General features: G+C 46.7%; 5 protein-coding genes across 8 annotated transcripts; 2 read left to right on the top strand and 3 right to left on the bottom strand.

Annotated features, from left to right (window-relative positions):
* Positions 1 to 133: 133 nt before the first annotated feature.
* Positions 134 to 7,331, bottom strand: lta4h (leukotriene A4 hydrolase). 2 transcript variants are annotated; one of them, XM_085437387.1, is made up of 20 exons: positions 7,282 to 7,331; positions 6,434 to 6,545; positions 5,050 to 5,180; positions 4,852 to 4,972; positions 4,341 to 4,409; positions 4,083 to 4,187; positions 3,939 to 3,991; positions 3,784 to 3,856; positions 3,453 to 3,593; positions 3,336 to 3,359; positions 3,171 to 3,241; positions 2,427 to 2,538; positions 2,184 to 2,328; positions 2,003 to 2,106; positions 1,733 to 1,803; positions 1,599 to 1,653; positions 1,426 to 1,521; positions 1,278 to 1,360; positions 1,084 to 1,188; positions 134 to 481 (listed from the first exon to the last, which is right to left on the bottom strand). In XM_085437387.1, the coding sequence occupies exons 1-20, from the start codon at positions 7,329 to 7,331 to the stop codon at positions 343 to 345; spliced, it is 1,860 nt and encodes a 619-aa protein (XP_085293513.1). In that variant the 3' UTR covers positions 134 to 342. The 2 variants fall into 2 exon arrangements, with proteins under 2 accessions (XP_085293513.1, XP_085293512.1); XM_085437386.1 differs by lacking the exon at positions 7,282 to 7,331 and having other exon boundaries at positions 6,434 to 6,681.
* dennd6b (DENN/MADD domain containing 6B) lies at positions 6,751 to 11,860 on the top strand. 2 transcript variants are annotated; one of them, XM_085437388.1, is made up of 20 exons: positions 6,751 to 7,107; positions 7,911 to 7,949; positions 8,026 to 8,068; positions 8,152 to 8,261; positions 8,338 to 8,418; positions 8,503 to 8,608; positions 8,697 to 8,776; positions 8,854 to 8,916; positions 9,005 to 9,060; positions 9,149 to 9,271; positions 9,358 to 9,453; positions 9,594 to 9,688; positions 9,844 to 9,909; positions 9,982 to 10,046; positions 10,116 to 10,205; positions 10,311 to 10,364; positions 10,438 to 10,547; positions 10,627 to 10,729; positions 10,803 to 10,877; positions 11,409 to 11,860. In XM_085437388.1, the coding sequence occupies exons 1-20, from the start codon at positions 6,955 to 6,957 to the stop codon at positions 11,538 to 11,540; spliced, it is 1,740 nt and encodes a 579-aa protein (XP_085293514.1). In that variant the 5' UTR covers positions 6,751 to 6,954; the 3' UTR covers positions 11,541 to 11,860. The 2 variants fall into 2 exon arrangements, with proteins under 2 accessions (XP_085293514.1, XP_085293515.1); XM_085437389.1 differs by lacking the exon at positions 6,751 to 7,107 and adding an exon at positions 7,357 to 7,409.
* Positions 11,861 to 12,540: 680 nt separating this feature from the next.
* gcc1 (GRIP and coiled-coil domain containing 1) lies at positions 12,541 to 15,762 on the bottom strand. 2 transcript variants are annotated; one of them, XM_085437384.1, is made up of 4 exons: positions 15,547 to 15,762; positions 14,966 to 15,417; positions 14,189 to 14,842; positions 12,541 to 14,046 (listed from the first exon to the last, which is right to left on the bottom strand). In XM_085437384.1, exons 2-4 carry the CDS (start codon positions 15,329 to 15,331, stop codon positions 12,787 to 12,789), a joined length of 2,280 nt encoding a protein of 759 aa, XP_085293510.1. In that variant the 5' UTR covers positions 15,332 to 15,417; positions 15,547 to 15,762; the 3' UTR covers positions 12,541 to 12,786. The 2 variants fall into 2 exon arrangements, with proteins under 2 accessions (XP_085293510.1, XP_085293511.1); XM_085437385.1 differs by having other exon boundaries at positions 14,966 to 15,369.
* Positions 15,763 to 16,475: 713 nt separating this feature from the next.
* LOC146689216 (ADP-ribosylation factor 4) lies at positions 16,476 to 20,209 on the top strand. Its single transcript, XM_085437391.1, has 6 exons — positions 16,476 to 16,709; positions 17,228 to 17,308; positions 17,944 to 18,053; positions 18,686 to 18,757; positions 18,849 to 18,974; positions 19,645 to 20,209. The coding sequence occupies exons 1-6, from the start codon at positions 16,643 to 16,645 to the stop codon at positions 19,729 to 19,731; spliced, it is 543 nt and encodes a 180-aa protein (XP_085293517.1). The 5' UTR covers positions 16,476 to 16,642; the 3' UTR covers positions 19,732 to 20,209.
* A 2,788-nt stretch (positions 20,210 to 22,997) lies between these two features.
* On the bottom strand, positions 22,998 to 24,799 carry lamtor4 (late endosomal/lysosomal adaptor, MAPK and MTOR activator 4). Its single transcript, XM_085437143.1, has 4 exons — positions 24,713 to 24,799; positions 23,928 to 24,011; positions 23,436 to 23,553; positions 22,998 to 23,181 (listed from the first exon to the last, which is right to left on the bottom strand). The coding sequence occupies exons 1-4, from the start codon at positions 24,713 to 24,715 to the stop codon at positions 23,084 to 23,086; spliced, it is 303 nt and encodes a 100-aa protein (XP_085293269.1). The 5' UTR covers positions 24,716 to 24,799; the 3' UTR covers positions 22,998 to 23,083.
* Positions 24,800 to 24,948: the final 149 nt, after the last annotated feature.

The following is a 24,948-nucleotide window of genomic DNA, read 5'->3' as shown; positions in this document are numbered from 1 at the left end:
AATAAAAACCCCAGCGATTTTCTACTTGTGCAATTAGAATAAAGTGAAAATGTAAACACTGAAACTACAAACAGCACACGATCACACATGACCTGTGTGACCCCAGCTGAGATCTGAATGAACAACAAGAATCCAAAGTTTACTCAGTTTATTTCTTTATAAAATCGTCTTGTTTTTCTGCTGAAGACGAAATATTTGAAAGGAATAAAAAGGAAAAAGAGGATTCAATTAAACTTTCATCAGAGAGAACCAGCCAAGAAATAACAGCTGTGATATAATATTGCTTTGGCGCTGAAGTTGATCGGTACTGGTCTCTGACTGGTTCTGGACTCGTTTCTGCTGTTACTGACTGGCGGCGTTGCTGACGTCCACCTTCAGGTCCTTCGAGACGAGTCCGGAGGTGACCGGGTGCATCCCCGCTCGATGAGCCAGAAACACTCGAAGAGCTTCATCACGAAACTTCTCAAAGTTAAACACCTCCCTGAAGATGAAGCACAGCCACAATGATTAAAACAGCAGAAACACAGTAAGAGAACCAGTGCTGCCTCCTAGCAGACACACCTCGGGTATCAATTTCAAAACCCTACATCACCGTGTTCTCAAGTTATCAGATTAACACGATTTTCAGAAAACTTGCTCTGACCTTGAGATTGAGGTCAGTCAGATTCAAACTTATCCAAGATTTTTAGTAGAAACTTATGGTCCAATTTGAAAACCCTAGATAACCTTCTTCAGTTATTGCATTGCAAGAGTTTTAGAAAACTTGACCTCTGACCTTGGCAATAAGGCCAAGGTCAGTCAGCTTGATCTCGTCTGAGAATTTTAGTAGATACAGCTATGGGACCAATTTGAAACTCTTATGTCATCTTGTTCTCGAGTTATCACACTCACAAACTTAGGTGTTCATGCCACGTCCCCGGGAGGGTGACGATAATACCTCATAAGTCTTTAAAGTGGAAGGGTAAAAATGGTAAAGGCACAGTAAAAACACAGAAGAAACAATAGAACAAACGGTAAAAACAAACATGAAGGTCAGTGATGTGGAGTTTTGTTCTAGTGAAACTACTGTTGAAGTGTAAGGACCTGAAGAGTGGTCGTGTAAACTTCATCCTGCCCTGGTCGGTCGCCATCTTCAGCGCTAGTGGAACCGCTTCCTCCCACCTGGACCTGACGCACAGCCTCAGCCACCTGGAGGGAGCACAGCCAATCACCAAGAGGCTTTAAGGAGGGGAAGGTTTTAAAATGAAAGTCCCATTTATACCTGCTGAAAGACTCACCTGAAGCGGATCTCTGCATTCATATAGGCGTTGAGATCGTAAATCTCCTGCATCTTCTTCACGTGAGTCAGAGGGAGCGGATCCTGAAGGAAGGAACAGGTGAGTGAACGGAAGTGGACTGTAGGGAGTTAATGTGGAGTGTGGTTACCTCTTGCAGTAGCAGTGACAGGAACTCGATGACCTGGTGGGATGACAGAGTCTTCACATCGGACCGCTTGAAGCTGTTCAGGTCCTGGTCTTTAGCCTGAACGGGGACAGAGGATGGAGCTTTGAGCCTGAACATAAAATCACTCAAGAGTCCTCACCAGATTCAGGTCTCACCTGGAGCCACTTCTGACTGAGAGCGTTGCAGGCGTCAGCCATCGTGGTATCGTATCTGAAACAACAGCCAATCAGGACAAAGGAATCAGATTGTTTTTAGAAATCAGAGACCAGATGGAAGTCTGAGTACTTACTGAGGTTTAACAGGAGGCATCCCAGGTGTGAACATCCAGGCGTTCCAGTCCACCTTGTTCAGGATGTCCACCTGAGACACAAAAACTCATCTCAAGGCTCCATCTTGACCTTTGAACCCACCTATCTATCACATCTGGAGTTTCTGCCTGATCACCCTGTAAATATTTGTCTTTTCTTGTAACAATCTGACCTCTGACCAAAACCTGCCAAGCTGATGTTCCTTCCCTCCAGTCACTGTAACTCTGCCTGAGTGTCCAGTTGTTCCTCACCTTGTCCTTGAAGTAGGCAAACAGGTAGTTTTTCCACTCCTCTGTGGTGACGCTGCTGTAGGCAAACCGCTGGATGTACGACTTCACAAAGCCCATGAACACCTCTGAGCAAAACAGATCAACAGGTGTGTCAGCAACTGAACAGGAAAGAGGTGAGTGTGCAGGAGTGTGCAGGTGTTACCTGGCCCTCCCAGCTGCTCCTCCAGGTAATACAGCAGAGCAAAGCCCTTCTCGTACGGCACGGAGGAGAAGGCATCGTCAGGACTGACGTCCTGCAGGCTGGGCACCAGGTTGGTCAGAGGGTTGTTGGCTCCAAAGGTGTTCACCTGAGATATGATGAGCACAGGTGAGTGGAAGGAAAACGTGCCTCATGTCAGACTGTGGATGTGACACAGGTGAAGGTGTATAATGTTTGAGTTCTCACCGAGTCCTGCAGGTCCTTCCAGCCTCCGATGGCTTTGAACTGCCTGAACTGTTCGCTCTCCAAACACCTGCCGATCATCCTCTCCAGGTAGACCGTGTGACCCTCGTTCAGCCTGAAGGTACAAACATGCTGACGTCAAATAATGACATAATAATAAGCATCTTGTTGGAGCCGACAGTGGAAAATGCAATGTCTGGTTGCCTAGGTAATCCTTTACAGTACTTCCCACCACTTTGTGTGTCAATCAGCTGTAACAGTTGTCTGAATTTTTCCTTGTGAAAACCAAAGTAAATCAAAGATTTTCAAAAGGACGGTCTCAGCGAGCTATCGGGTCAGCAGTGGGGACGGGTCAGCCAATACGTTGCATCACCTGACCCTCAAACGCTGGTATTTCTTAATGATTTCTGCTTTTGTGAAGTCGAACCCTGGATGATTTTCGTTCAGCTAACCTCAGAGTGAATCTTTCCAGGTAAACCAACCCCACCATGAGTTGATCCCATTTCAGAGAACCCATAAGTTCCACAAAGTGTCTGTCCCAAAGCTGTGACTTCACTCTGAAAACCTACACAGTGCCTGGACACCTGAGCAAATGTGGGCCTGTTCTGTTGCATCGGGTTTTGTGACTTAGAGCATGTCTCAAAACTGGTTTTAAGATTTTATCTTCTGAGGCGTCCATGGGTTCTCTACACGTCTCTGCAAACACCTGAGACCCTTGAGCTGAGCTCCACCTGTTTGTTTGTTTACCAGAAATGCTCCCAGGTCTTGTTGGTCACCAGGTTTCCAGTCCAACTGTGAGAGATCTCGTGGGCAATCACCTGTAGGACACATGCACAGTCACAGACAGGAATGGAAGGTAATTTAATTATAATGCATGATCACATGGTGAGGTGGGAAGAGTCTTGTACTCACACCAGACAGAGATTTGTCTCCAGCCTGAAAACAGACAGGAAATAGCTGATCAGAACTAACAGTCTCATGACACTGACACATCATGAACAACCTGATTGGCCCCCTGTTTGTACGTACCAGCAAGGTGGGCGTGGCAAAGGTCAGACATGGGTTCTCCATGCCGCCGTAGGGGAAAGATGGAGGGAGAACCAGGACGTCATACTGACCCCAAACATACGGTCCAGCCAGTTCCTCAGCTGTCTTCAGCATGGCTTCGGTCTGAAAGACAAGGAACACCCGAACATCACTCCAGCTTCTCTATGTCCTGCATGTTCTACATTTTTTTGTGTTCTCATGTTGTACATGTTTGTATGTTTTACATGTTCTCATATTTTCATGTTTGTATGTTCTCATGTTCTGTGTCTTCTTTCCATTGTTTGCGTGGCCTCAGTGTGTCTGTGGTTCTCACCTCGGAGAACTCAAACGCTGCTTTGTCCACAAACTCTTTCTCCGACCAGACTCTGGTCCTTGGCCCGATCTCCCTGCCAACCAATCAGAGCACAGAGTTAAGTTTACCTGCTGAAGCTGATGCTGTGACATCAGAAGAGGTAAGACAATCTGTACCTGCTTTCCAGAGCTCCAGCCACAATGGCTATCAGGTAGGAAGGCATAGGCACCTGAGATCAGAGGTCAAACAGAGGACAGTCACGCCTGAGGCCTGGTGATGATGATGTCAGGTGATGAAGAGAAGAAAGAGACTCCCCCTACCGTCTGCCTGAACCTGTAGATGATCCGACCACTATCCTGAGGATCGACTTCCTGTCCATCTCTCACTGCACTCATCACCGCCACCAGGTCCTTAGGGACAGACACCTGAGGGACAGGTACCCACACACAAGTACACACCTGAGAGACTAATATCAGGCTCTGGGCACTGAGGTGATGCTATGAATGTTGTTCAGGTGTTTTTTTTAACAATTATTAATAATTTTAATAATCAATAATATGTCAGTGGTGTTTGTTTACCTGAGCATAGTAGGTGTGCTTGATGGATGGGGTGTCCTGACAGGGGATCATGCTCCTGCAGTGATGAGCCTGTAAGACAGCACAGAGGGCACCAAGGCTATTAGCTACATGTTGTGTTCAGGGGTGGTCTGTACAGAGGACGCTCTGCAGCAGACTGAGGCTTTAAACTTTACAAAGCAGTGAAATCAGTTTGAAGAAGGTAGAAAACGAGAATAACAGGGAAGTAGTTTGTTAATGGTTGCAGTTTCACAAAGTTTCAACAGTTCACAGAAAAACCACAAAAAGTGGAACTTTTCTTTCTGTTGAAGGTTTTCGTATGCAGCGTTTCAGGTGTAATCAACCAAAAATATGTTTACAGTAAACTTCAGTTTAAAACTTTTATTTTAACCTTTTATAACTTAAAAAAGGTTTCAAAAGAGAAAAAATCTAGAATTTCTCTGAATTCAAATTTAAACATGAAAATTTTAATCATTTATATTGGATATAGCTCAGGTGAGGGTAAATGGCTCACCTGGCACTGGCTGAACAGGTAGGGGTGCTTTTTCCCGGCAGTTTGCTCAGGCGTGAGCCACTGCAGTGCTGTTGCTGATGGAGACGTCTCATAGGTCACCTCCACGATCACATGTTGCCCTCTGATTGGACAGCAGACGTTAGAATTTAATTAGAAAAGACAGGCCATAAGGACAGAGAGAGTGGAGGGCGGAGTCACCTGGAGAGGTCAAAGGGCAGCGTGATCTCCAATGGGGTCCCCTTGAAGCTGTGTTTGGGCCCTAGGCTGAAGCGTGCCGGCTGCCCATTGGCCGTCACCGACACCACGCTCAGGTCACTGCTGTCCAAAGTCTGTGGTACAGAAAACCCCAGTTACCGAGCTGCTGTGTCAGCACCTGAACCTGCTGATAAATATTCACCTGTCCTACCTGCACAAAGGTCACCTTACACACTCTGTCTTAAAGTTGAGCCACGTCACACCAGAGTCCATTCAAAGAAAAACTTATTTTACTTGTGTGTCTATCTGTCTGCCTTATGGACAGGTGAGGGTTAACCTCTTAAGCAACCATGCACCCAAAGATGGGTGCAAAAGGGAGGGGATTACGGAGGTAGAAAGACAGAAAACCACTGGGGGCTTAATGTTACATTTACCTTTCTACAGGCGACCGTCTTGCAGCTGCAGAATCAAACCTGAGCTATGAAAACTGTTAAAAACAAATAAGTGAAAAGTCTGCTCTCCTGCACACCTGTTTTACTAAACTTCAGTCTACGGCTTCAGCTGACTGGTGTCACGCCAAACTCCATCCAGAAAAGAGCCATTTTAAGTTTTTATGCTCTGAATATATTTACAGAACTGATTCAAAATTTGAAATCTGACACTCACGGGTGAGAGTCGATGGTGAAGTAACAAAGCGCAAGAATAACCACAGACAGTGAACTGAACCACAGTTTCCAGTAGGGGTGCAGGCTTCTGTGGAATTTAAAGAACTTAGCCTGGACACACCTGTTCTATCTGAAAGATACTCACCTGTCACAGTTTTTCCAAAACAACAGGTTAAAGTTAACGAGTTTGTTTTAATAAAGCAGTTATTAAACCCGATCAGTCCCGAAGCTCGAGGATGTCACACAGCGTCACAATTTAAATGCGACGTGAATAAAGATCAATAATTAAGTAAAAATGTAAGTAAAAATGATTTATATCACAGTTAGAGTTTTAAAGATCGTAAATATGTGAAGCTTCAGTTTGTGAAATCACGTTTTAAAACTTTAAAACAGTACGGTTAGTTTATTAAAGCTGAGTGACAAACTGTTTTTATAAGTCTGTAAAAACGCCTTAACACCAGACTCCATTTAAAAACAGCTGGAATTAAGGTACCGGTACTCCCCGAGGTTAAAGTTAATCATCAGGCACACCTTAACGCTTGCACGGTGCCGGATCACAGAGGAACACCCGAGGAACCGTCAGTGTGACCCGGCTCGTTACTTCTTCGTGCTCGCCTCTAAGCACGCACTCCCCTTAAATCCAGCGGATTTTAGTTGGACTCTGGTGAGCACTAAAGGTTCAGTTAGATCGAGGCTAACCCCCCGCGTCCCGTTGACGTTACCAGCGTAGAGAATCGGTCCTCCAGCGCCTCCACAGTCAGCGCCACCCTCCCTCTGATTACGTGCCTGTCGAAGTCCAGGTGCAGGTGCAGGTTCAGGTGCTTGGTGACGCACCTGGTGAACGAGGAAAAGGAGCACGGGTCAGACATGACGTTCAGTCCGGTTACAGCTGAGAGACTGGAGAGCCGAGCTGAGCGCGGCCGGTAATCTACCGGAACACGCTGCGCACGCATCCGGCCTTTTCACAATAAAAGTAATAAGTTACAGAAAGCAGTGATTTGTTCATAATAAGAGATCAAACTTGTGTGGATGTATTTGTTGGGGTAACAGGCAGTAAAAATCAGTAGAAACTAGTAAAATAAATAAATAAAAGCCGGCAGCCTTTGATTTTCTCCAGCAGCGGTGTGTGTGGGTTCATTCTCTCTTGTCCAACAGGGGGAGCTCTCTCCGGCTTCTGCCCGCTGATGGTGATGGAGGCTCGGATGGTGATGCGCAGAGCTGCTGCCGTTTTGGTCCGGTCGTGATGGACCCATTTGACGGTCCCGGTTCTCCCCGACACGAGGAGCAGGAGGAGGCGGGGCGCGCGGAAAGCCGCAGCCGGTGGGCCCGCTTCTCCTCCTGGTTGGAGTGCGCGTGCGTCGTTACGTTCGACTTGGAGCTCGGACAAGCAATTGAGGTACGTTAGCCTGGCATCGCTAGCATAGCTAGTGATCGATATGATGAATGATCACTGATGATCGGAGGTTTGATGAGTAATTTCAGTTGAAAAACAGCCGCTCCTCTGTCTGTACCAAACTCCATTTAAACCCCCCGAATTCTTTGTTCACATGTGACCTGTGGAGAAACGCACCTGAACAGGTAAACACCAGGCTGAAAACATTCTCGTCTCGCAGCTTTCATACAATCAGCGTAAAAATCTGACCGCTCGGTGTTCGCCTTGTCCTGCCTGTACCTGGTGTTGCTCCGTTTATGGTGGAGGTAAATAAAGATGAATGCTGTGTTAAAATGTGAATACTCTGTAAAGGACAGGTGGTAATGACTGAGACACTGAATGGAGGAGACAGTTAAGGATCCGTGGAAGGCAGCAGAAGTAAAATCAGCAGGATTCTGGGTTTGGTGGTGGGACTCAAGGAGTTGTGTCTGTGGATTAAAGACAGCTATGTTGGCCTAGAAGCACCAATCCGTGTTTTAAAAAACGCATTGTTTTCTCATTATTATTCTGATAGATTTTGTAATATAATACAAATAATAACAATATCAGACTGCTCTTGAGCTCATCATAGAACCAATCGATTACCTGAAGTGTTTCAAATATTATAGACTATACTTTTTGTGCAACTGCTTATCAGAAGATTGTGGATAACGAAGGGCGATATGCAAGTTTAATTAATCCTCTCTTGCTATCTCAGATCGGAAAAACTTAAAAACGTCAGAATTTTCTGCAGATTCTGAAATATTTTCCCCTGTGTTTACTTTCAGCTGGTTTATCCTCAAGATGTGAAGCTGACAGAGAAAGAGGTAAATATCTTCAGCTTCCTGATCACCTGTAAGTGTTGTTGATTACACTTTCACTGATTCTGTTTCGTGTTGACAGAAAACCAGTATCTGCTACCTGTCCTTCCCCGACTCGTACTCAGGTAAGCTGAGGTAATGCTAATTAATACTGCAGGTGTCAGAGGTTGGAGGTCAGAGGTCACGTGGGCTGTCTGTTATTTCCCAGGGTGCCTTGGGGACACTCAGTTTAGCTTCCGCTTCCGTCAGTCTGTCGGTCGCCGAACATCAAGGCTCAGAGACGACCTTTACAACCGTGACGCTCCCGTCACACTGCAGGTGAGACTCACCTGGTTCCTGAATGGCTGATTGCTTCAGCCTCACAGGTGCGTAACATTTCTGTTCTGTCTGTCAGAGAGAAACGGCGCATTTCTTCGGTTACGTCTACTTCAGACAAGTGAAGGACGTCTCTGTGAAGAGGGGCTACTTCCAGAAGGTCACCAAACACATCTGTGTTCACCTGTATTCACCTGCTCACAGGTGGTCATGATGGTGATAGTCATTTGACTCTGTGTTTCAGTCCCTGGTGCTGGTGTCAAGGTTGCCATACACTCACCTGTTCCACTCGCTGATGCAGACCATTGCACCTGAGTTCTTTGAGAAGCATGAGCCCTGCCTTGAAGCAGGTAATCACATCATGCTTGGATCATATCTGGGAGGCAATCAGGTTTCAGAATGGCCCTTAACGTGTTTTTCCTCTGCTCATCCCCGTAGTTTGTAACGAGATCGACCAATGGCCTTCACCTGTACCTGGGCAGACCCTCAACCTGCCCGTAATGGGCGTTATCTTACAGGTGAGGAGAGAAGTGGCCTGGCTCACAGGTGACAGAAGGGATGTGGTTTACAGGTGTTTGTGTGTCTCATGTTTCAGGTGAGGATTCCTTCTAAATTCGACAAACCTGGGGGAAGTCCGGTGCGACAGACGGCTAAAGAGGTGAGGTCTTGTTGCTTTGATCTTGTTAATAATGTTTATTCTTGTTGTTGTTGTTGTTGTTAATAAAGTTTTTTGTATGCATGCTCAGAACCTGCTGCCGGTGCCGACCCTTCTGCCCACCATCCACGAGCTGGACCTGTTTAAGTCAGTACTCGTTAAGGTGTTCTATGTTTCTCAAGTGTAGGTGTGCTCTCTGATTGGTTAATCTCAGTCTCACCTGTGTCCTGCTCAGGTGTTTCCAGTCCATTCTAATCCACCTGCAGATGCTCTGGGAACTTACCTTGCTCGGGGAGCCGCTTGTCGTTATGGCTCCATCTCCCACCGTTTCTTCGGAAACAGTCCTGGCTCTCATCAGGTAACTGAGGGGTCACAACGAGCCCCCAGCATCCAATCAGAGTATGGTGTTTCTGTTGTTACCATGATAACGATGTGTGTCCACAGCTCCATCAGCCCTCTGAAGTTCTGCTGCGACTTCCGACCCTATTTCACCATCCATGACAGCGAGTTCAGGGAGTACACCACCAGGACGCAGGCGCCGTGAGTCATGCTCACCTGGAGCCTGAACACACCTGTGCTGTAAACACACCCTTGGGACACTTAAAGCCTAAGTTTAGGAAAGCGGTCGACAGATGTTCCAGCCTCACGTGTGATTACCTGTTTCTTCTTCTCTTGTTCAGACCAAGCGTCGTGCTGGGCGTCACCAACCCGTTCTTCATCAAGACGTTTCAGAGCTGGCCTCACATCGTCCGGCTGGGAGAGGTCAAGATGGCAGGTACGCCGTATTCCTCCTCTTCCTGCGTGTTCACTGTGAGCTTCCTGTTTCTGTGAAGTGCCATGGCTGTCAGGCGTGTGCTGTTCAGATCGTCTTCGCCGTTCTTGTTGTGACCTTTTTAATCACGTATGCGTGCTGTCTCTGATGTCTTCCAGGTGATTTACCGAAGCAGGTGAAGGTGAAGAAACTTTCTAAGCTGAAAACGCTTGACACCAAACCAGGTAAGCCGGTGGGGGCGTGTTTGTACCTGAGCTCAGGTAGATGTCTGTCATGCTGAAGGTTTGTTTTGGCAGGAATCTACACGGCTTACAAGACGTTTCTGCACAAGGACAAGATCCTGATCAAGAGGCTGCTGAAGGTGAGCACACCTGAGCACACCGCACACACAGGTAATGCAGAGTGTCGCTGACTGACTGTTTACCTGCAGGGGATCCAAAGGAAGCGGCCGTCGGAGGTGCAGAGCGCCATCCTGAGGCGACACCTGTTGGAGCTCACGCAGAGTTTCATTATCCCCCTGGTAAGTAGTTGCGCAATCAGCTCGCATTGCCTGTACTTTATGATGTAAGCATAACTTGTCCAATCACAGAGCAGTTCTCAGTAAGCAGCGTGTTTTGTCTAATAGGAACGCTACATGGCGAGTCTGATGCCCCTGCAGAGATCCGTTACACCCTGGAAGGTAAACAGGAAATGAGTGGTGGTGATGAGGTCACAGTGCTGTCTTGTGTTACACATTTCCTGTTTCCGTTCAGACTCCGCCTCAGATCCGCCCCTTCAGTCAGGACGAGTTCCTGTCCACATTGGACCATGCGGGCCCGCAGCTCACCTCTCTGCTTAGAGGTGATTGGATAGGACTGTACAGGTGAGCCTCACGGGTGTGAGTGATCCAGGTGTTTTCTGTCTTCCTGTCTTTAAGTTTCTACTTCCTGTTTCCATCTCAGGAAGTTCTTCAGGTCTCCAAACTTTGACGGCTGGTACCGTCACCGCCACCGAGAGATGACACAGAAGCTAGAGAGTCTCCACCTGGAGGTCATCTGCGATGCGGTAAGTTATCTGAGCGAAAATGCTCGACCATCAGCCAGCTGTGCAGCCCCTAATCCAGGTGTGTCCTCTGCAGGACCTGCTGGGATGGACCAAAGACAAGTCTGAGGTGGAGGTTGTGGATCTGATTCTGAAGCTCAGAGAGAAGCTGGTGAGTTCCAACAGGAAGTTTGTTAGACAGGAAAAAAGTGTCATGTAAAATTGTGTTACCGATAAAAAGCTTAGGATAAAAATTAATTTGAAGAAGTAAAACTTAAAACTGCAGGTGAAAAAGATTTTAGTTACCTGAGAGTTAAATCAAAAGTGAGATGGTTTGATAGTTTGAAGCTGGACTTGACAATGCGTTCACTGACCATGGACGCTAAAGCCTTCACTAACGCTGGGACGTCTGCCTGTAATAAAAGTTCATGTTTGGGGTAAAATCCATCATATTTGTGATGGAGATGATGCTGCCCTGGGCCACAGAGGAGACTGGGGGAAAAATATTTTCTGGTTTCTTGTTTTAAAGCTTAGAGATGAAACTTTGTTATGAAAATGAAGCTATGATAATAATTCAGGATCCTTATCTGGGTTTAATCCAAAGTGAGGTGGTGGCCTGCAACTAGGATCGTTTGCTTCTTCTTTGTTGGTTTCATGTCAAAAGTCTAGTTTTTGAGGACAGGAAGTGTGTGTGGCTTTTCAGATTAAAGCTCGACGTCAGCAGCTGCAGCTCAGAGACGGTGTGATGGACAAACTCGACTCTTTCATCTCCTCCATCATCAGCTCGCTGCCTGCCGACCTGCAGATTGTGCTCGGCACAGGCGCGTCACCGTGACGACAGCTAACCCCACAGCCAGGACGCACGCTTGTGTTCATCAGCATCTTCACACTCCACAGAAAAACCAACATCGGCTCAAATCTTCAGTTTTTGGAATATTAAAATTTTATTTAAACTTTATTACCTGTCTCCATCGAGCTGCTGCTCTGGTGTTTTGGTTTCTCTGACGGTGGAATCAGGCTGTTCGTGTTTCACAGAAGTCGTATTTTTCTATCATCTCCACAAACGGAATGTAACACTAAGAATGAAGCTCCACTTTCTGTTTGTTTGTAAACCTTTATTTTGAAATTAAAGTCTGAGCACTTCCTGTCCTCTGACTTTTATTCATGTTTGTTTTATTTTAATGTCCTCCAGGATTCAGACTGAACAGAAAGGCTTTAAGTTTCCTCTCATGTCATGGTGAAATGTAACTTCTTGTGGTCTGACGGCGTCATCATAAGCCTTTGATCTTCATGCTGCTGCTCTTTAATGCTTCAGTTTCAGACCTCGAGAAGGAAACCTCCTGATTCTTTCTCTTTCCTTATTTATTTTATATAAAAATAATTAAGGCTCCACATCTGAACGTCTGAGTGAAGATCAGTGCAAACACATTTATGAACATTTCTGTCTTTGTTCTGTGCACCTGAAGGCAGTGTTTGTAGATGTGGACAGATGTTAGAGAAGCTCAGTGGTGAAGTATTTGATCAGTGTGACGTGTGTATGTCTGTCAGAAACATGAAATAAAACAAAGCTTCAGGCTTCAAAAACACCTTTACCTGTAATCTGACATAGGTGTGTTCACTGTTCCTCACAAATCAACTTTTTCCATCGTGTACAGTTTGCACTCTACCTGTTAAGTGAATTTAGCTTCACCTTTTCAGACCAGAGCCAATCAGAGGCTGGTAAAAGCAGGAACTGCAGCTGTAGACAGGTGATCTCACCTGAAGAGGCTGGACCAGGCAAATCGTATTTAGAGTTGTGTCATCATCAAGGCACTTCACTGACGCTCAGACACAGATTGAAGCAGGAAAAATATTTTAATCTGAATCAAAAATATACATCAGCTGATTGACCAGCGAAGGTCACATGTTAACGTGTTTGTAGTGTTTGAAGTCACAAGACGCTCAGAGAGCAGCAAACCGTCAGAGAAACACCAGGAAGATGAAAAACACAATGCCCTCAAGCGCAGCACAAAGCCATGCCTTCAATGGCTCAGATGTCCAGGTGTTCTTCCTGCAGGTGAGTGTTTTCTTCCTCAGGTGCTCTACCTGCGTCCCACCCACCAGGTGCTGCCCTGCAGCCTCGTGACATCCTGCTTCTCCTGTGGGCTGAAATGCAGGATGGTGAGGATGGCAGTGAGCGTCTGCTGGCGCCCGTTGGCGTCCTGCAGCGTCAGAAACCGGTACACAATGTTCTTCAGGTACTCCATGTTGGCGCCCTCGCGGCTTTGGTCCCGGATCAGTTTTTCGAGGCGGTCCCGCAGGGCTGCCACCTCCTCATCATGGCGCTCGGCGTTTGTAATGAGTTGTGCCTGCAGCTGGCGCGTGTCCTCCTCCAGCTGGTTCTTCTGCCGCCGCAGTGCACCCACCTCCACCTCCTTACGTGCGAGCTGCTCAGCATACAGCAGCAGTGTTGACTCATTGGGTGTGGCCTGCCGCAGTGCCTGGCTGATCGCGTCGGTCTCTGTGTCAGGGCCATTCTCTTTAGGGTCAGCGGGTGTGTTATGAGCACGATTGGACCAGCTGAGTGTGGCGGCAGCGGCCCGCAGCCTCTCCAGCTCGCGGTCCTTCTCATCCAGCAACGCCATAGTGCGCTCACGCTGCTTGTGAAGCTCCGCCTCCAGTTGCAACAGTTCGTCACGGTGGAGTGCCTCCAGACGCTCCGCCTCCTGCCGGTGTGCCTGCTGCAGCGACACCGCCTGCTGCTGGCGCTCATCAAGCTGCTGGCGGTGGCAGACCTCGGCCTCGTCACTCTGCATGCGGAGGTTTATGTACTTCTCACGCAGCTCAGCAAGCTGGTCGCGCACTTCCTCCAGCTCCCGTGCCTGGCAGCCATCTTTGGCGTTCTTGTTCTTCAGAACCACTTGCGCTCGCACCTTGTAGCGCTCAAACTCATCCCTGAGCTGCCGCAGCTCCTGCTGATAGGCGAGAGCCGCCGCCGCCGCATCTGCACCCGGCTCCACCTCCAGGTCCTGGATGTTCTGGTCGGGGTTCCTCTGAGCCGCAAGGAGCAGCAACTTCTTCACCTTCTGCAGCTTCTCCCGCAGCGCCCCCACATCCAGTTGCTCGTCTGGCCCGAGGTCAGAGGTCACCCTGCTCGAGGCGGCGATGGCGAGTGTTTTGTTCTCCGTGTCAAGCTGCAGCACACGATCGCGGAGTCTCTGCGCTGCCTGCTGGTCACGCTGCCTCGCCTTCTCACACGAGCCCAGCAGCTCCGACAGCTCCGATACACGCTGCTCCAGGACCGCCACCCGAGCCTCTGCCGACTGAGCACGCTCACGAGCGCGCTCTTCTGCATCGCACACCTGCAACACGAACACAGACATGACCTCACTTCCTGTTCTAGTTTACATGGTCTGTTAGAGCTTAAACTGTTTAATGTGGTTAAACCAGGTTCACTGGGACCTGTTTGATTGGGACTTTGTTTGGACCTGGTTCTGGGCTCACCTTGCGGGTCTCGAGCTGGACCTGCTCCTGGACCTGGTTCTTCAGCTTGTTCAATTCTTGCTGCAGCTCGTCCACTCTGGGGTCGGGTATTCGTTGCTCCTCCTCGACAGCCTGCAGCCTCCGCCTCAGCTCGTCTCTCTCTTCCTTGACTTGGTGCAGGAGAGCCTCGGACTCCGTCCCCCGGTCCACGGCCTGTGATGTTACAAGCAGGGCGGTGCTGGCATCCTGGAGGTGGAGCTCAGCGTCCTGCCGGAGGTCTCGCTCGGCCTGCAGGAGCCTCTGTAGCTCGCGGAGCTGCTGAGCGTGGTCCCCCTGCTCCTGCTCGCGCTCGTGCTGCTGCGTAATGATGCGAGCGCGACTTTCAGCAAGCTGCTGCTGCAGGTTGTGCAGTTCCGCCTCGTGCTGTGTTGTCACGGAGACCAGATGTTCCTGCAGCTCTTCAACTTCCTGTTTCAGCTGCCGCTTGTCAGCCTGGAAGCTTGCTTCCATTCGCGACTTCTCCTGTGTCACCGTGGCCAGCGAGCTTGTGAGCGTGCTCAGTTGGCTCTTCAACTGGGCGACTCTGCGGTCTGCCTCCATGCTGGGAGGGGGTGTAGCCTGCTGCTGCTCTGTCCCCACGCTGCCACTCTCAGAGCTGCCATCGGGTTCAGATCCCTGCAGAACAAACATGGAGTCAGAGAATAAGACATGACATCATCAGAGCGTTATGGCGATGGTGATGTCATCAAGTTCTAACTGTGTTCTGGTGATTTAAGTTCAGTTGTCAAAGGAACATACCACCAGCCTTCCTCCCAGTTCTGCCTGGTCCTCCTCGCTCTGGTCGCCTCTCGTAGTCTCACTGGCCATGTCCAGAGACGCCGCCGTGTCCACGCTGTCCTCGCTGTGCAGCGAGCAGCCATCCTCGGTAAGCTCCTGTGTTGCGATGGTCGAACCCTTCTGGGTCAGGTCCAGGTCCTGGGTCACGCTTAGAACCTTAAGGCTGGCCTCCAGTGCCTCTTTCTCCTTCAGGAGGCTCTTGTAGGCCCGGACCACATCCCTAAAGCGGGTCTGGTACTGGATCAGCTGCTTCTTCTGGGACTCCACCGTATCCAGCAGCTCCTTCCTGCTCGGACCGCCACCAAAGCTCATCCCGAACTTCTCCATGACCTCGTCCAGGTCTGACCAGGTCTGTCCAGGTGAGCCTCTGATCACAGACACCAGAACATGAACAGAACCTTAGCATTGACTTCCTGTTAGAGGGGAAACGGAGAACAGCTGTTCAGAGCACTCATCGATCAATTATCGATGGATGGTTTCTGCGAAGCTGAAACTTTGTGCTGGAACACAAAAGAAGAAGGAGGAGGAAAACAGTTTCTCACCTCTTTCTGTTTCTCAGTGTTTGTTTCTCCCTCTGATTGATTTTTCCGCCGCTTTGATCGTCTCTCCTCACACTGCGCCGACAAACCGGTTCGATCCGGTCCGTCACAGTTGGTCAATAATCGACCTAATCGATGAGTAAAATCCGACTCAAAGCTTCATCTGTCAACAGCCGCCATGTTGGATCGAACCGGAAGGGACTGAGACGGAGGAGGCGGGAGTTTACTACTTTGTTCACGGACGTCAGGAAAATGCAAAATAGGATGATTTTTTTTTTTTTTTTAGCTGATTTAAATTAAAAACTCACTGATTTAAATTAAATAAACAGCCAAACACAACCAATAAAGCAGATATATATATTTACCATTAATATGTTTAACATTTCTGAAAGCAATACAGTATTTTGAATTGATTGTTTATTGGGAGAAAACATTTTTTTTCTTATTTTGTACAAATTTTAGAAGATAAGATAACCTTTATTAGTCCCACACGTGGGAAATTTGTTGAACTATGATTAACAAAAAAACAAAATAATAGATTAAAAATAATCTTATTAGAACTTAATTTTAACTTTGTTGGTTGATCATTGATTGAAAATATTTTCATGATTCTGTGTATTAAATTCTGCTCCTCCGTTCTTCAATAGAAAACGCTTTATTATTCTACACACATATATGTTTTTAGCACTGTCACACAATCAGTACGTGTGTATTTCACTTTGTTATGTTCTGTTGTATAATGACGTGACCATAGTGACATATATACATATAAATTAAACGTATTAATATAAATGGCTGTCCCGGAGCCGAAAGTGTTCCTCGCAGCTCATGAACTTCACTTCATGCGCAGAGCTCGAATGTACGGTGTTTGAGCGAACAGTGAACGCCGCGGTGTTTGCTATGCTGTTAATAAAGTTTTTTTTTTAAGCGCAGCAGTGACGTCATTTGTTCCGCGTTGGCCTGGACGTGGCACCGAGAGGAGCTGCGCCCTCAGTTCGCTCTGCTCCGCGCCTTCTCGGCTCCATTCCGCTGCTGCTCCCGGATCTCCGGCTCTACCCGCTGTCAGTGTGTGACCTGCCACCTCCTCCTCTCCGCAGCCATGGGCCTCACAATCTCGTCGCTGTTCTCCAGACTGTTCGGGAAGAAACAGATGAGGATCCTGATGGGTAAGCGGGGGCTAGGCTAACGAGCTAACCGGCCGGGCTCCGGGGCGGCTGCAAGCGGCTCCGCGGGCTCACCAGCACCACACACCGACTCATTTTTACCAGGAACCCGCTCGCCGAGTCCTGCGGACCGCGGGCCCGATCTTCCCGTGCAGGGAGAAGCAAAAGTCCGGCTCGGAGAAGCAAGAGGCTGTTAGCTCGGAGCTAACGGAAGGAAGCAGGCTGAAAACAGTCCGTTAAACCTAGTTAAATTGGGGTCTAGACGGGGGTTAAACTGGGGTTAAAATGTTTTAATCTGGGGTTAAGCTTAAAACTGTACCGGTGTCATTTTATTAAGTCCATAAAAAACATTAAACCCGGTTTGATCTGAGCTTTAAACCAGCAGCTGGACTCTGATCTAAGTTTAAGTAATCTCAGATTAGTCTTTATTCACTGTATGAGGTTTAAGTAATCTCGGGTTAAACTTGAACCACTGTGAAACATTTAATTAATGTGGGATTAATCTTTGATGTGTGTTTCAGTCGGTTTGGACGCTGCTGGAAAAACTACGATCCTCTACAAACTGAAGCTCGGAGAGATCGTCACCACCATCCCCACCATCGGTACGTCATCAGGACTCAGGGACAAGATGAGGTCATGTGATCAATAATCAGCCGGCTGTGTAGTCAGGTGGTTTAAACATATTGATCAGATCTGATCGGTTTCAGTGTGGATTCGCCAGGTGTGCTTGCACTTGCACAATTTCCTTTAAACTTCTCATTTCAAATTAAAAGTGACCTTTTAGAATAAGAGTCACCTGTTAGTTTGAATAAATAAAGTACCAAAACAAGAAACACAAATGATGAAAGTGCAGACAAACACACACGATGGTGAAAACAAACGGTTAAAGCAGGTAAATACAAACTAAACTTATACACACCACCAACGTTTACACAGCTGTAGATATGTAACCATTAAAACTACAATCATGGAGAACTGAAACAAACTTTTATAGACCTCCTCTGTGCAGGTATTTCAGTGCTACTGCTTCACTCTAACATTATATACTGTTACAGTCACTGTTGTACTGTGATATTTACTGTTGGTTCTCAGCGGGCTGATGGGATGTGTAGTTTCCTGTCAGTGATTCCATTTCCTGTGACTTGGAATGTTTGAAGGTCGTTAAAAGTTTTTCTTTATAATTTGACAAAGAGTCACCTGTTCACAACTCTGTGTGTGTGTGTGGTTGTGTGTTCAGGCTTTAACGTGGAGACAGTCGAATACAAGAACATCTGCTTCACAGTTTGGGATGTTGGCGGTCAGGACAAGATCAGACCTCTGTGGCGACACTACTTCCAGAACACACAGGTACAGACGCGGAACTCTCAGGTGCAGGCAGGTGTGGGGCTTTTCTCTCTCTGAGGAACGAGACGTTCAGGTTGATCTGCTTCAGTTATGTTTACGTGGACATACATGAGAGGTTTTCTTCTGTGACCCCTCACTGATCTGATCTGTCGTGAGATATTCATCTATAGTAAAATCCTCATTTATATCCTCTATCTCATCATATCTTTATATCCATACATTCTTTAGCAGTAAGTCACATAGAATAGAATAGCATAATTTATCAGAACAGTGAGTGCATATTTGAATGAAGTTGCAGTGGATTTGCTGTCCATTGAAATAATTCTATACAAATAAATCTAAAAGTATAAAATACATTGAAGAATGTCAAACATGTGTACGAATAGAAGTGACATTTATGTGTATATGCATGTTAATAAAAGAAATGAGTTATTGAACAGTCTACAAAGTCAAACATGAGACCTGCGCAGGTTATCCTAACACGGCTGCGTTCCCCCTCAGAAACACCTGAGGAGCTTATTTTAGATCCCTGACTCTGCAGCACGATAAACACAGCACAGACTTTCACTGGGCAGGATCCATTAGTCACTGTATTGATGTATTAATTGTATCGATGACTGATGTATTGATCACAGGGTCTGATCTTCGTGGTGGACAGTAATGACAGGGAGCGAGTCGCCGAGTCGGCGGAGGAGCTCTCTAAGATGGTCAGTCCCTTTGTTCACTTTACAGTTACGCATCATTAGACTCATGATTGTCATGGAAACCACTGACTGTATGTCACATGACTCTGTGCAGGTCCAGGAGGACGAGCTGAAGGACGCGGTACTTCTAGTGTTCGCCAACAAACAGGATCTCCCGAACGCCATGGGTGTCAGCGAGCTCACCGATAAGCTGGGTCTGCACAGCCTGCGCAGCAGAACCGTAAGGATCAATAACCCACCCGCACTGATCAGTACTACAGACTCAGTTCTGTTTCTCATGTTTCCCTCCATGGTTTATTGACTGACGATCTAAGTTCTCAGCTTTTTTTCTTGCTCAGTTCTGTAATTGTGAAATCAATAATCAGTCAATCAGTATACAAAACGGGAGACAGTGGGGTGACCTCAAATGAGCCCGCAGCATTGTTCTAGTGGTAGCGCTCTGAGCACATCAGCCAACCCCATATCGCGACAAAGCTTCATGTTGAAGCTGCAGTAATCTGCACTACCAGCAGGGGGAAATTATATATTTAAAGCCATGTGGGTAGTGAGCAAAAATAATTCCATTAATCATCAGAATCGATTAAGTTAGGTGGCTGATATGGATGTACATGTAAAGTGTTGATAATGTCTTTGTAATCGCGAGTATTTTCATGTTGGCTTGAAATAAAATATCTCCCTCTGTTGGTAATCTGTGATGTCAGTGCCAGTGGGCGGAACCCTTGGGTTTTAATTTTACAGTTGCATCCTAATTGGTTGTTAGAAAATCCACTCAGGGGTCTTGATGTCACTGTCACAAACTCATGGAGCTAAATCTGTTTAGACAGGTAAACTCACTTGTGTGTGCTCCCTGTACCTGCCTGCTCACCGATGCTGATCTGTGTGTGTTTCAGTGGCACGTGCAGGCCACCTGTGCGACGCAGGGCACAGGTCTGTACGAGGGACTGGACTGGCTGTCCAATGAGCTGTCGAAGCGTTAGACCACCTGACAGGAAGTAGAAAGCAGACTGATTTCAGCCGCTGATGTCACCGTGTACAGATGAGGAAGAGGAGGAGGAGGAGGAGCGTGTCATCGCTCCATGTTTCTTTTTTTTTTTTTTTTTTCTTCTTTTTTTTTTTTTTAAATTATACCTGTGTGTCTGTAGGAGGAAGTGATGTCATGGACTCTGAGCTCACCTTGATTTCCCATCATCCTCTTCTTCTGTTCTTCAGGTGTTTGTTAGATCTTCTTTCTTTTAATCCGCATGTTTTAACTCAGATTCATGTGACAGGGGGAGGGGCGGGGCTTACGGCAAGTGACAGTCACCTGGGCATTGGGGGCGGGAATTATGACAGGTGATGGTCACCTGGTCGTGTGAAGACTCATTCCATAGAGCCAAGTATGGCAGCCTCGTCATTCCTTATCAAAGTGAAGGAGAAACTGAGACCATGATGCAATAAAGGTTTTTTTTCTTCTCACCTGTGTGTTCTGCTTTCTGTTTGAGAAACTTTATTCAGCGTTAACGGCCCGATGAGATGTTTACATAGGCCTGAAGATCTCTTGCTGACCTTTGATCCACCAATCACATATTGGATTTAACTTTATGGGCTACTGGACTGATTTACTAAGTGCGGAAAATGATTGAGACTGTGTATCTCCGGGATGTTCTGTTTATATTTATTTATCATTTAAATATGAAGATGCAGCTGCTTCACTTAAGTAAAAAAAACAAAAATCAGCTGCGAGTGGGACGGCTCAAAGACCAAGAGGAAGGAGAACCGCAGGCCTGCAAACCAAAATAATCCAGTGTGAGCACTTTAGCATTAAGTGTGCTGCTAGAGACGTGAGGCAATCTGACCGTTCATGAAGAACGTTTGTCACAGCCTGTTGTCATTTATGTGACCGCCATAAAACAACAGAACACAGCAAAGTAAGCTAGGTGTTTTGTAGTCCATCGGACATCCGGCATCACGTCATTAAGTAGAGTCGACTGTGAGGCGGTCTTCACAGGTTAGGCTGTCCTAATCACCTCAGTGAGGTGAAGGAAAATGGGTCAGGAATAGGAGACAGGAGGAACCTTTGGAATGCCCCCCTGGTCTTGGTGTCTGAAGAGCACCTGGATTAAAATGGAGGCGGAGCTCAGACTTCTACTGTCAAGTCCAAAAAGTTTTGTTTAACCCTTCTGCCCTCCTTGGGCATCTTTGTGCATTTCATTCTTTTCAACTTTTTTTTTTTTGATTTGCCAATCGATGTGTCTATGTTATAGCTTGTGGCATGAACTTTTGCAGGAAATGTTGGGTCAAATTTTTTTATAATCAAGCATTTTTAACTCTCACATGTCATCCATACTTTTAATGCATTGTAAACCTTTTTGACATCTTTGTGTCCAAATGTACACGGAGAAAATCTGCCATAAAATCCTCATACAGCAATAATTTTTCTGCTTTTTTTTTCATAAATCACTAAATCAACATAAGCCTTTTTCAAAATGATCAAATGTTAAATTATTTTCAGGACTTTAACCCTTTAAATGCCAGTTTAAACAGCTGAATATTTTTGAAAAAAACTCACAAAACTAAATATTTTCCATATGATAAATAGTATGGGGATGGGACGTGTTAAAGATCAGCAACAAAATCAATTTGATTGCATTAGTATTTTTTGTGTAGTGTGTGCGTGTATCTGAGAGTGTGTGTAAATCTGTAAACATGCACTAATAATTTGGGGGTGAATAAAGGTCATCTTGGAGCAGGGATGGGCAACTCCAGGACTCGAGGGCCGGTGTCCTGCAGGTTTTAGACATCACCCTGGGTCAACACACCTGAATCAAATGATTACTTCATTACCAGCCTCTGTAGAACTTCAAGACATGTTGAGCAGGTAATTTAGCCATTTGAATCAGCTGTGTTGGATCAAGGACACATCTAAAACCTGCAGGACACCGGCCCTCAAGCCCTGGAGTTGCCCACCCCTGTCTTGTAGAGATGTATCTTTGCAGAGGGTCTTCAGGATAAATATGGCCTCCTGCTTTTACTGTATTCAAACAAAAACTCTTGTTAGCATGTTTATGCACCTGATTGCTTTCACAGCCAATAAGCTTGCAGCTTGGCTGAGGAAACCTTTCATTAGTAATGAGAGAAGGAGAAAGACCTGGAGCAATGGTGGCAGAGTGACAGACCTCTGCTCCTGCCCTCACAGAAAACACAGATGCTGTCACTGCTACCATCAGCTTGAGCAGAAAGAGAGATGTGTACTGGTTCTGCACAGGTCTAAAAAGAAGCTCTTCTTCCACCTGCAAGTGGATCCCGTCTATTTGTAGAGGGCACCAGGTCACATGCTGCAGGACCTGCACATCCTCACCCACACATGCATCCATCACACACAAAGCCTGTCTGTTCTGTTTCCATCGATGAATCAGATGTTGATTTCCATATAAATTACTCTTGGGGCCCCCTGGTGGTCACATGGCTTCATGTCATAACTGGCAAAAATGCAAGAATGTCATGCTTTTGCAATCAGAATTATGTGATGGCTCGCTGGTGCCCAACACATTTTGCTTTTTCAAAAATAACTCGATAGAATCTAATAGGCTCCTCCTTCATGTGAATGTTTTTTTTATTTATCCATTTGTGTTTGTGTTATTTCAGGTATTACATTATATATGAGTGAGTATATACACGAGTAGATGAGTGTGAGAATGCCTGTGTCTTTGTCACAAATGTATAATGAGGGTGAGAAATTGCAGCGATGCCCCGAGGCAGACAGATGGAACCAGGACAACCGCACCAGCTGCAGCCCCCAAATGTACCAATGACCTGAGACCACACATCCCGGTGACTTCTGCACACCCATCCCAGCAGAAGGGAGGGAGGCCCCACATGGGGTGACAGCCACAGAGGACCAGAGGCAGTGGACAGTCGATCCTGCTAGAGTAGAGGCCAACCACCCTGGTAAGAGTTGAGAGCATGGCCCCAGGCACCCAGGACCACCCGACACCCAGCCAAACTGAGCCACCAAGGGAGCGGGCCAACGACCACGATTAGAACATTCGGCCACGTTTCCCAGAAAGCAGAACAAAATGTTACTGTATGAGGACTTTATGGCAGACTTTGTGTGTCTACATTTTTGTACACGAAGGTGTCGAAAGGATGGAAAATTGGTGGGCACAAAGGTTAAACCATGTTTTCAGGGTCTGCTCACAGCAGGTCCTACAGGTAGGATGCTCAGCATTACCACCTTCACAGTTCCACTCGATCAGACCAAAAGTTTCATGTTCAAAAACTTTTATTTCACACAAACTTTAAACATCAAAAACATCATCGTCATGGCAACTCTGTAACCCAGCTGAGCTTCTACACACTGATTGGCTCTTTCTGGTTGTGCTGACGTTTGACCACAAAGACCTTCTGACCAGAGACCGTCACCGTGTACACAAAGTCGTCCAGGATCACTGCAGACACACACACACACAGGTTAGTCCATCTGAAGTCACAGGGTTCCACCTGAGCTTTGTATCCCATCATGCAACATGAACAACATGCTCATCAAATACATGAAAACGTTGCTGATGATGATGCACCAGGTTTGAATCATGTGACAGTGATGACATCATTAACAGTTCTGAGAAAAACAAAGCAAAACACCTGAGTCATGTTTGTTTTTACTGAAGCTGATAAAGTGACCGTGCAGGTGTATTTGTGATACCTGACATGCGTTTGAAAGGTGGATCAGCTGATCCTGATAACCTGAAGCGACTTGCTGTTCGAACCATCTGCATCATGACACCTGCTGTGTGCTCGTCATTCTCCAGCTCGCCTGCAGACTGATCAGTAATCAATAATCAATCACTTTGATCCTCTTCTGATCAATAGACTTAACTCAACTCTTTAATCTATTTTAATAATCTGAGGATCCATATTTCCCCCTGTTTACAGCACTTTAATAATCCAGAATAATCTGAGAAAAGAGCAGAGTTCAGCTCGCAGTATCAAATGTGAATTCAGTTTAACCTGTAGAAATGTTAAATGAGCTTAAATCTAAATGGAGTCTGGTCTCTGTGTGACCAAACTAGCCTGAGCACCAGACTACTTGCAGAAATCACCTTATTTAACAATGAGCGTGGTTAAATAAAGACCAAACTGCACTCATAAAGAAGTTCTTTGTGAACTGAACATCTGAAAGCTCAGAGAGACTCACGGCCAGGACACCATCCTCACTGATGACCAGGTACCCAAGCTGGTCCGGGATCCGCTCCAGACCCGCAGTGAGCGCCGCTGTGGCCTGAAAGAATGACGACATCATCAGGATAACATTATGAAGCTAAAAGGAAGTGATGTTTGATGACTCATTGGTTCACTGATAAACAAAGATCAGCAGAACAAGAAGTGTGTTTCCTCAGGTCGAAGCTTCAGAGACCCACTAAACAGCCTTAGATCATTCGTCCAGTAATAATTCTGCATCTTCATCAGGTACGACCTGTGGTCCTCAGGTGCCAATGGGGTTACCCATTTAAAGATGGTTTCTTGTTTACCATGGTTACATTCGTCCTGCATACATGACACACACTCCCCGTTTCACAGGAACACAGTTGAGACCCCAGGGCGCAGGTAAACCCGCTTCGAACGTCACTCCCCCTCCTCTCTGTTTGTACCACTCCCTTCCTGCAGAGGGCGCTGTTGCTGTCCCGCAGGTATTTGCATTGAGCCCGATTATCAGTGATTATAACTCTGAAGAGAGCTCCAAGCTTCACCCTTGGAACGCTCTGGTTTTCATTTTTTGAAGGGAAGCATTTCCGCGTGTTTATCCTCCTTGTTCATAGAGAGGCTAAGAGGACGCTAACAGCGTTAGTGAACGGCACACAGCGGACAGTCCGAGATCCGTGAACGCCTCACCGAGGCCCTGAACGCTGAATTAAAAAACAAACAAACAAACAAACAAACAAAAAACCCAAAACGAGAATCAAAGTAAAACTTTAAACTCACCATGTTCGTCTTCTTCTGCTTCTACAGCCCACAGCTGCGCATTTCCGTCTTTATCGCAGAGCCTCACGTGACTGATGAGGCCTTCATGTGCTGTCGGACAAAAGAGACAGACACAGACACTCACGCACAGTGCGGGACTGACGGTCGGTGCTTGTCCCGATTATCAAATAAATAAGAATAAACGTTTGTGACATTTTAGGAATGTTTGGATTAATGTCGAGGACGTTGCTGTCTAA

This window comes from Copadichromis virginalis, linkage group LG17 (genome assembly GCF_057382275.1).
Source record: "Copadichromis virginalis isolate Kocher_CV1m ecotype Utaka linkage group LG17, C_Virginalis_male_GT1.1, whole genome shotgun sequence".
NCBI classification, from domain to species: domain Eukaryota; kingdom Metazoa; phylum Chordata; class Actinopteri; order Cichliformes; family Cichlidae; genus Copadichromis; species Copadichromis virginalis.
The sequence above is the reverse complement of the archived record's forward strand: the minus strand, read 5'-3'. Positions and strand labels throughout refer to the sequence as shown.

Coding starts and splice junctions, on each gene's coding strand:
- lta4h (XM_085437386.1), bottom strand. CDS start 6,664: ATGCGTGCGCAGCGTGTTCCGGTAGATTACCGGCCGCGCTCAGCTCGG. Junction 1,804..2,002: donor TTGCCTACTTCAAGGACAAG/GTGAGGAACAAC, acceptor TTTGTGTCTCAG/GTGGACATCCTGAACAAGGT. Junction 482..1,083: donor TTTACACGACCACTCTTCAG/GTCCTTACACTT, acceptor CTTCATCTTCAG/GGAGGTGTTTAACTTTGAGA.
- dennd6b (XM_085437388.1), top strand. CDS start 6,955: ATGGACCCATTTGACGGTCCCGGTTCTCCCCGACACGAGGAGCAGGAG. Junction 8,262..8,337: donor ACGCTCCCGTCACACTGCAG/GTGAGACTCACC, acceptor TCTGTCTGTCAG/AGAGAAACGGCGCATTTCTT. Junction 10,047..10,115: donor TGATCAAGAGGCTGCTGAAG/GTGAGCACACCT, acceptor GTTTACCTGCAG/GGGATCCAAAGGAAGCGGCC.
- gcc1 (XM_085437384.1), bottom strand. CDS start 15,331: ATGGAGAAGTTCGGGATGAGCTTTGGTGGCGGTCCGAGCAGGAAGGAG. Junction 14,843..14,965: donor AACTGGGAGGAAGGCTGGTG/GTATGTTCCTTT, acceptor TTTGTTCTGCAG/GGATCTGAACCCGATGGCAG. Junction 14,047..14,188: donor TCCAGCTCGAGACCCGCAAG/GTGAGCCCAGAA, acceptor TTCGTGTTGCAG/GTGTGCGATGCAGAAGAGCG.
- lamtor4 (XM_085437143.1), bottom strand. Junction 23,554..23,927: donor GTGAGGATGGTGTCCTGGCC/GTGAGTCTCTCT, acceptor ATTACTGATCAG/TCTGCAGGCGAGCTGGAGAA. Junction 23,182..23,435: donor ACCTTTCAAACGCATGTCAG/GTATCACAAATA, acceptor GTGTGTCTGCAG/TGATCCTGGACGACTTTGTG.
- LOC146689216 (XM_085437391.1), top strand. CDS start 16,643: ATGGGCCTCACAATCTCGTCGCTGTTCTCCAGACTGTTCGGGAAGAAA. Junction 16,710..17,227: donor ACAGATGAGGATCCTGATGG/GTAAGCGGGGGC, acceptor TGTGTGTTTCAG/TCGGTTTGGACGCTGCTGGA. Junction 17,309..17,943: donor CACCACCATCCCCACCATCG/GTACGTCATCAG, acceptor TTGTGTGTTCAG/GCTTTAACGTGGAGACAGTC.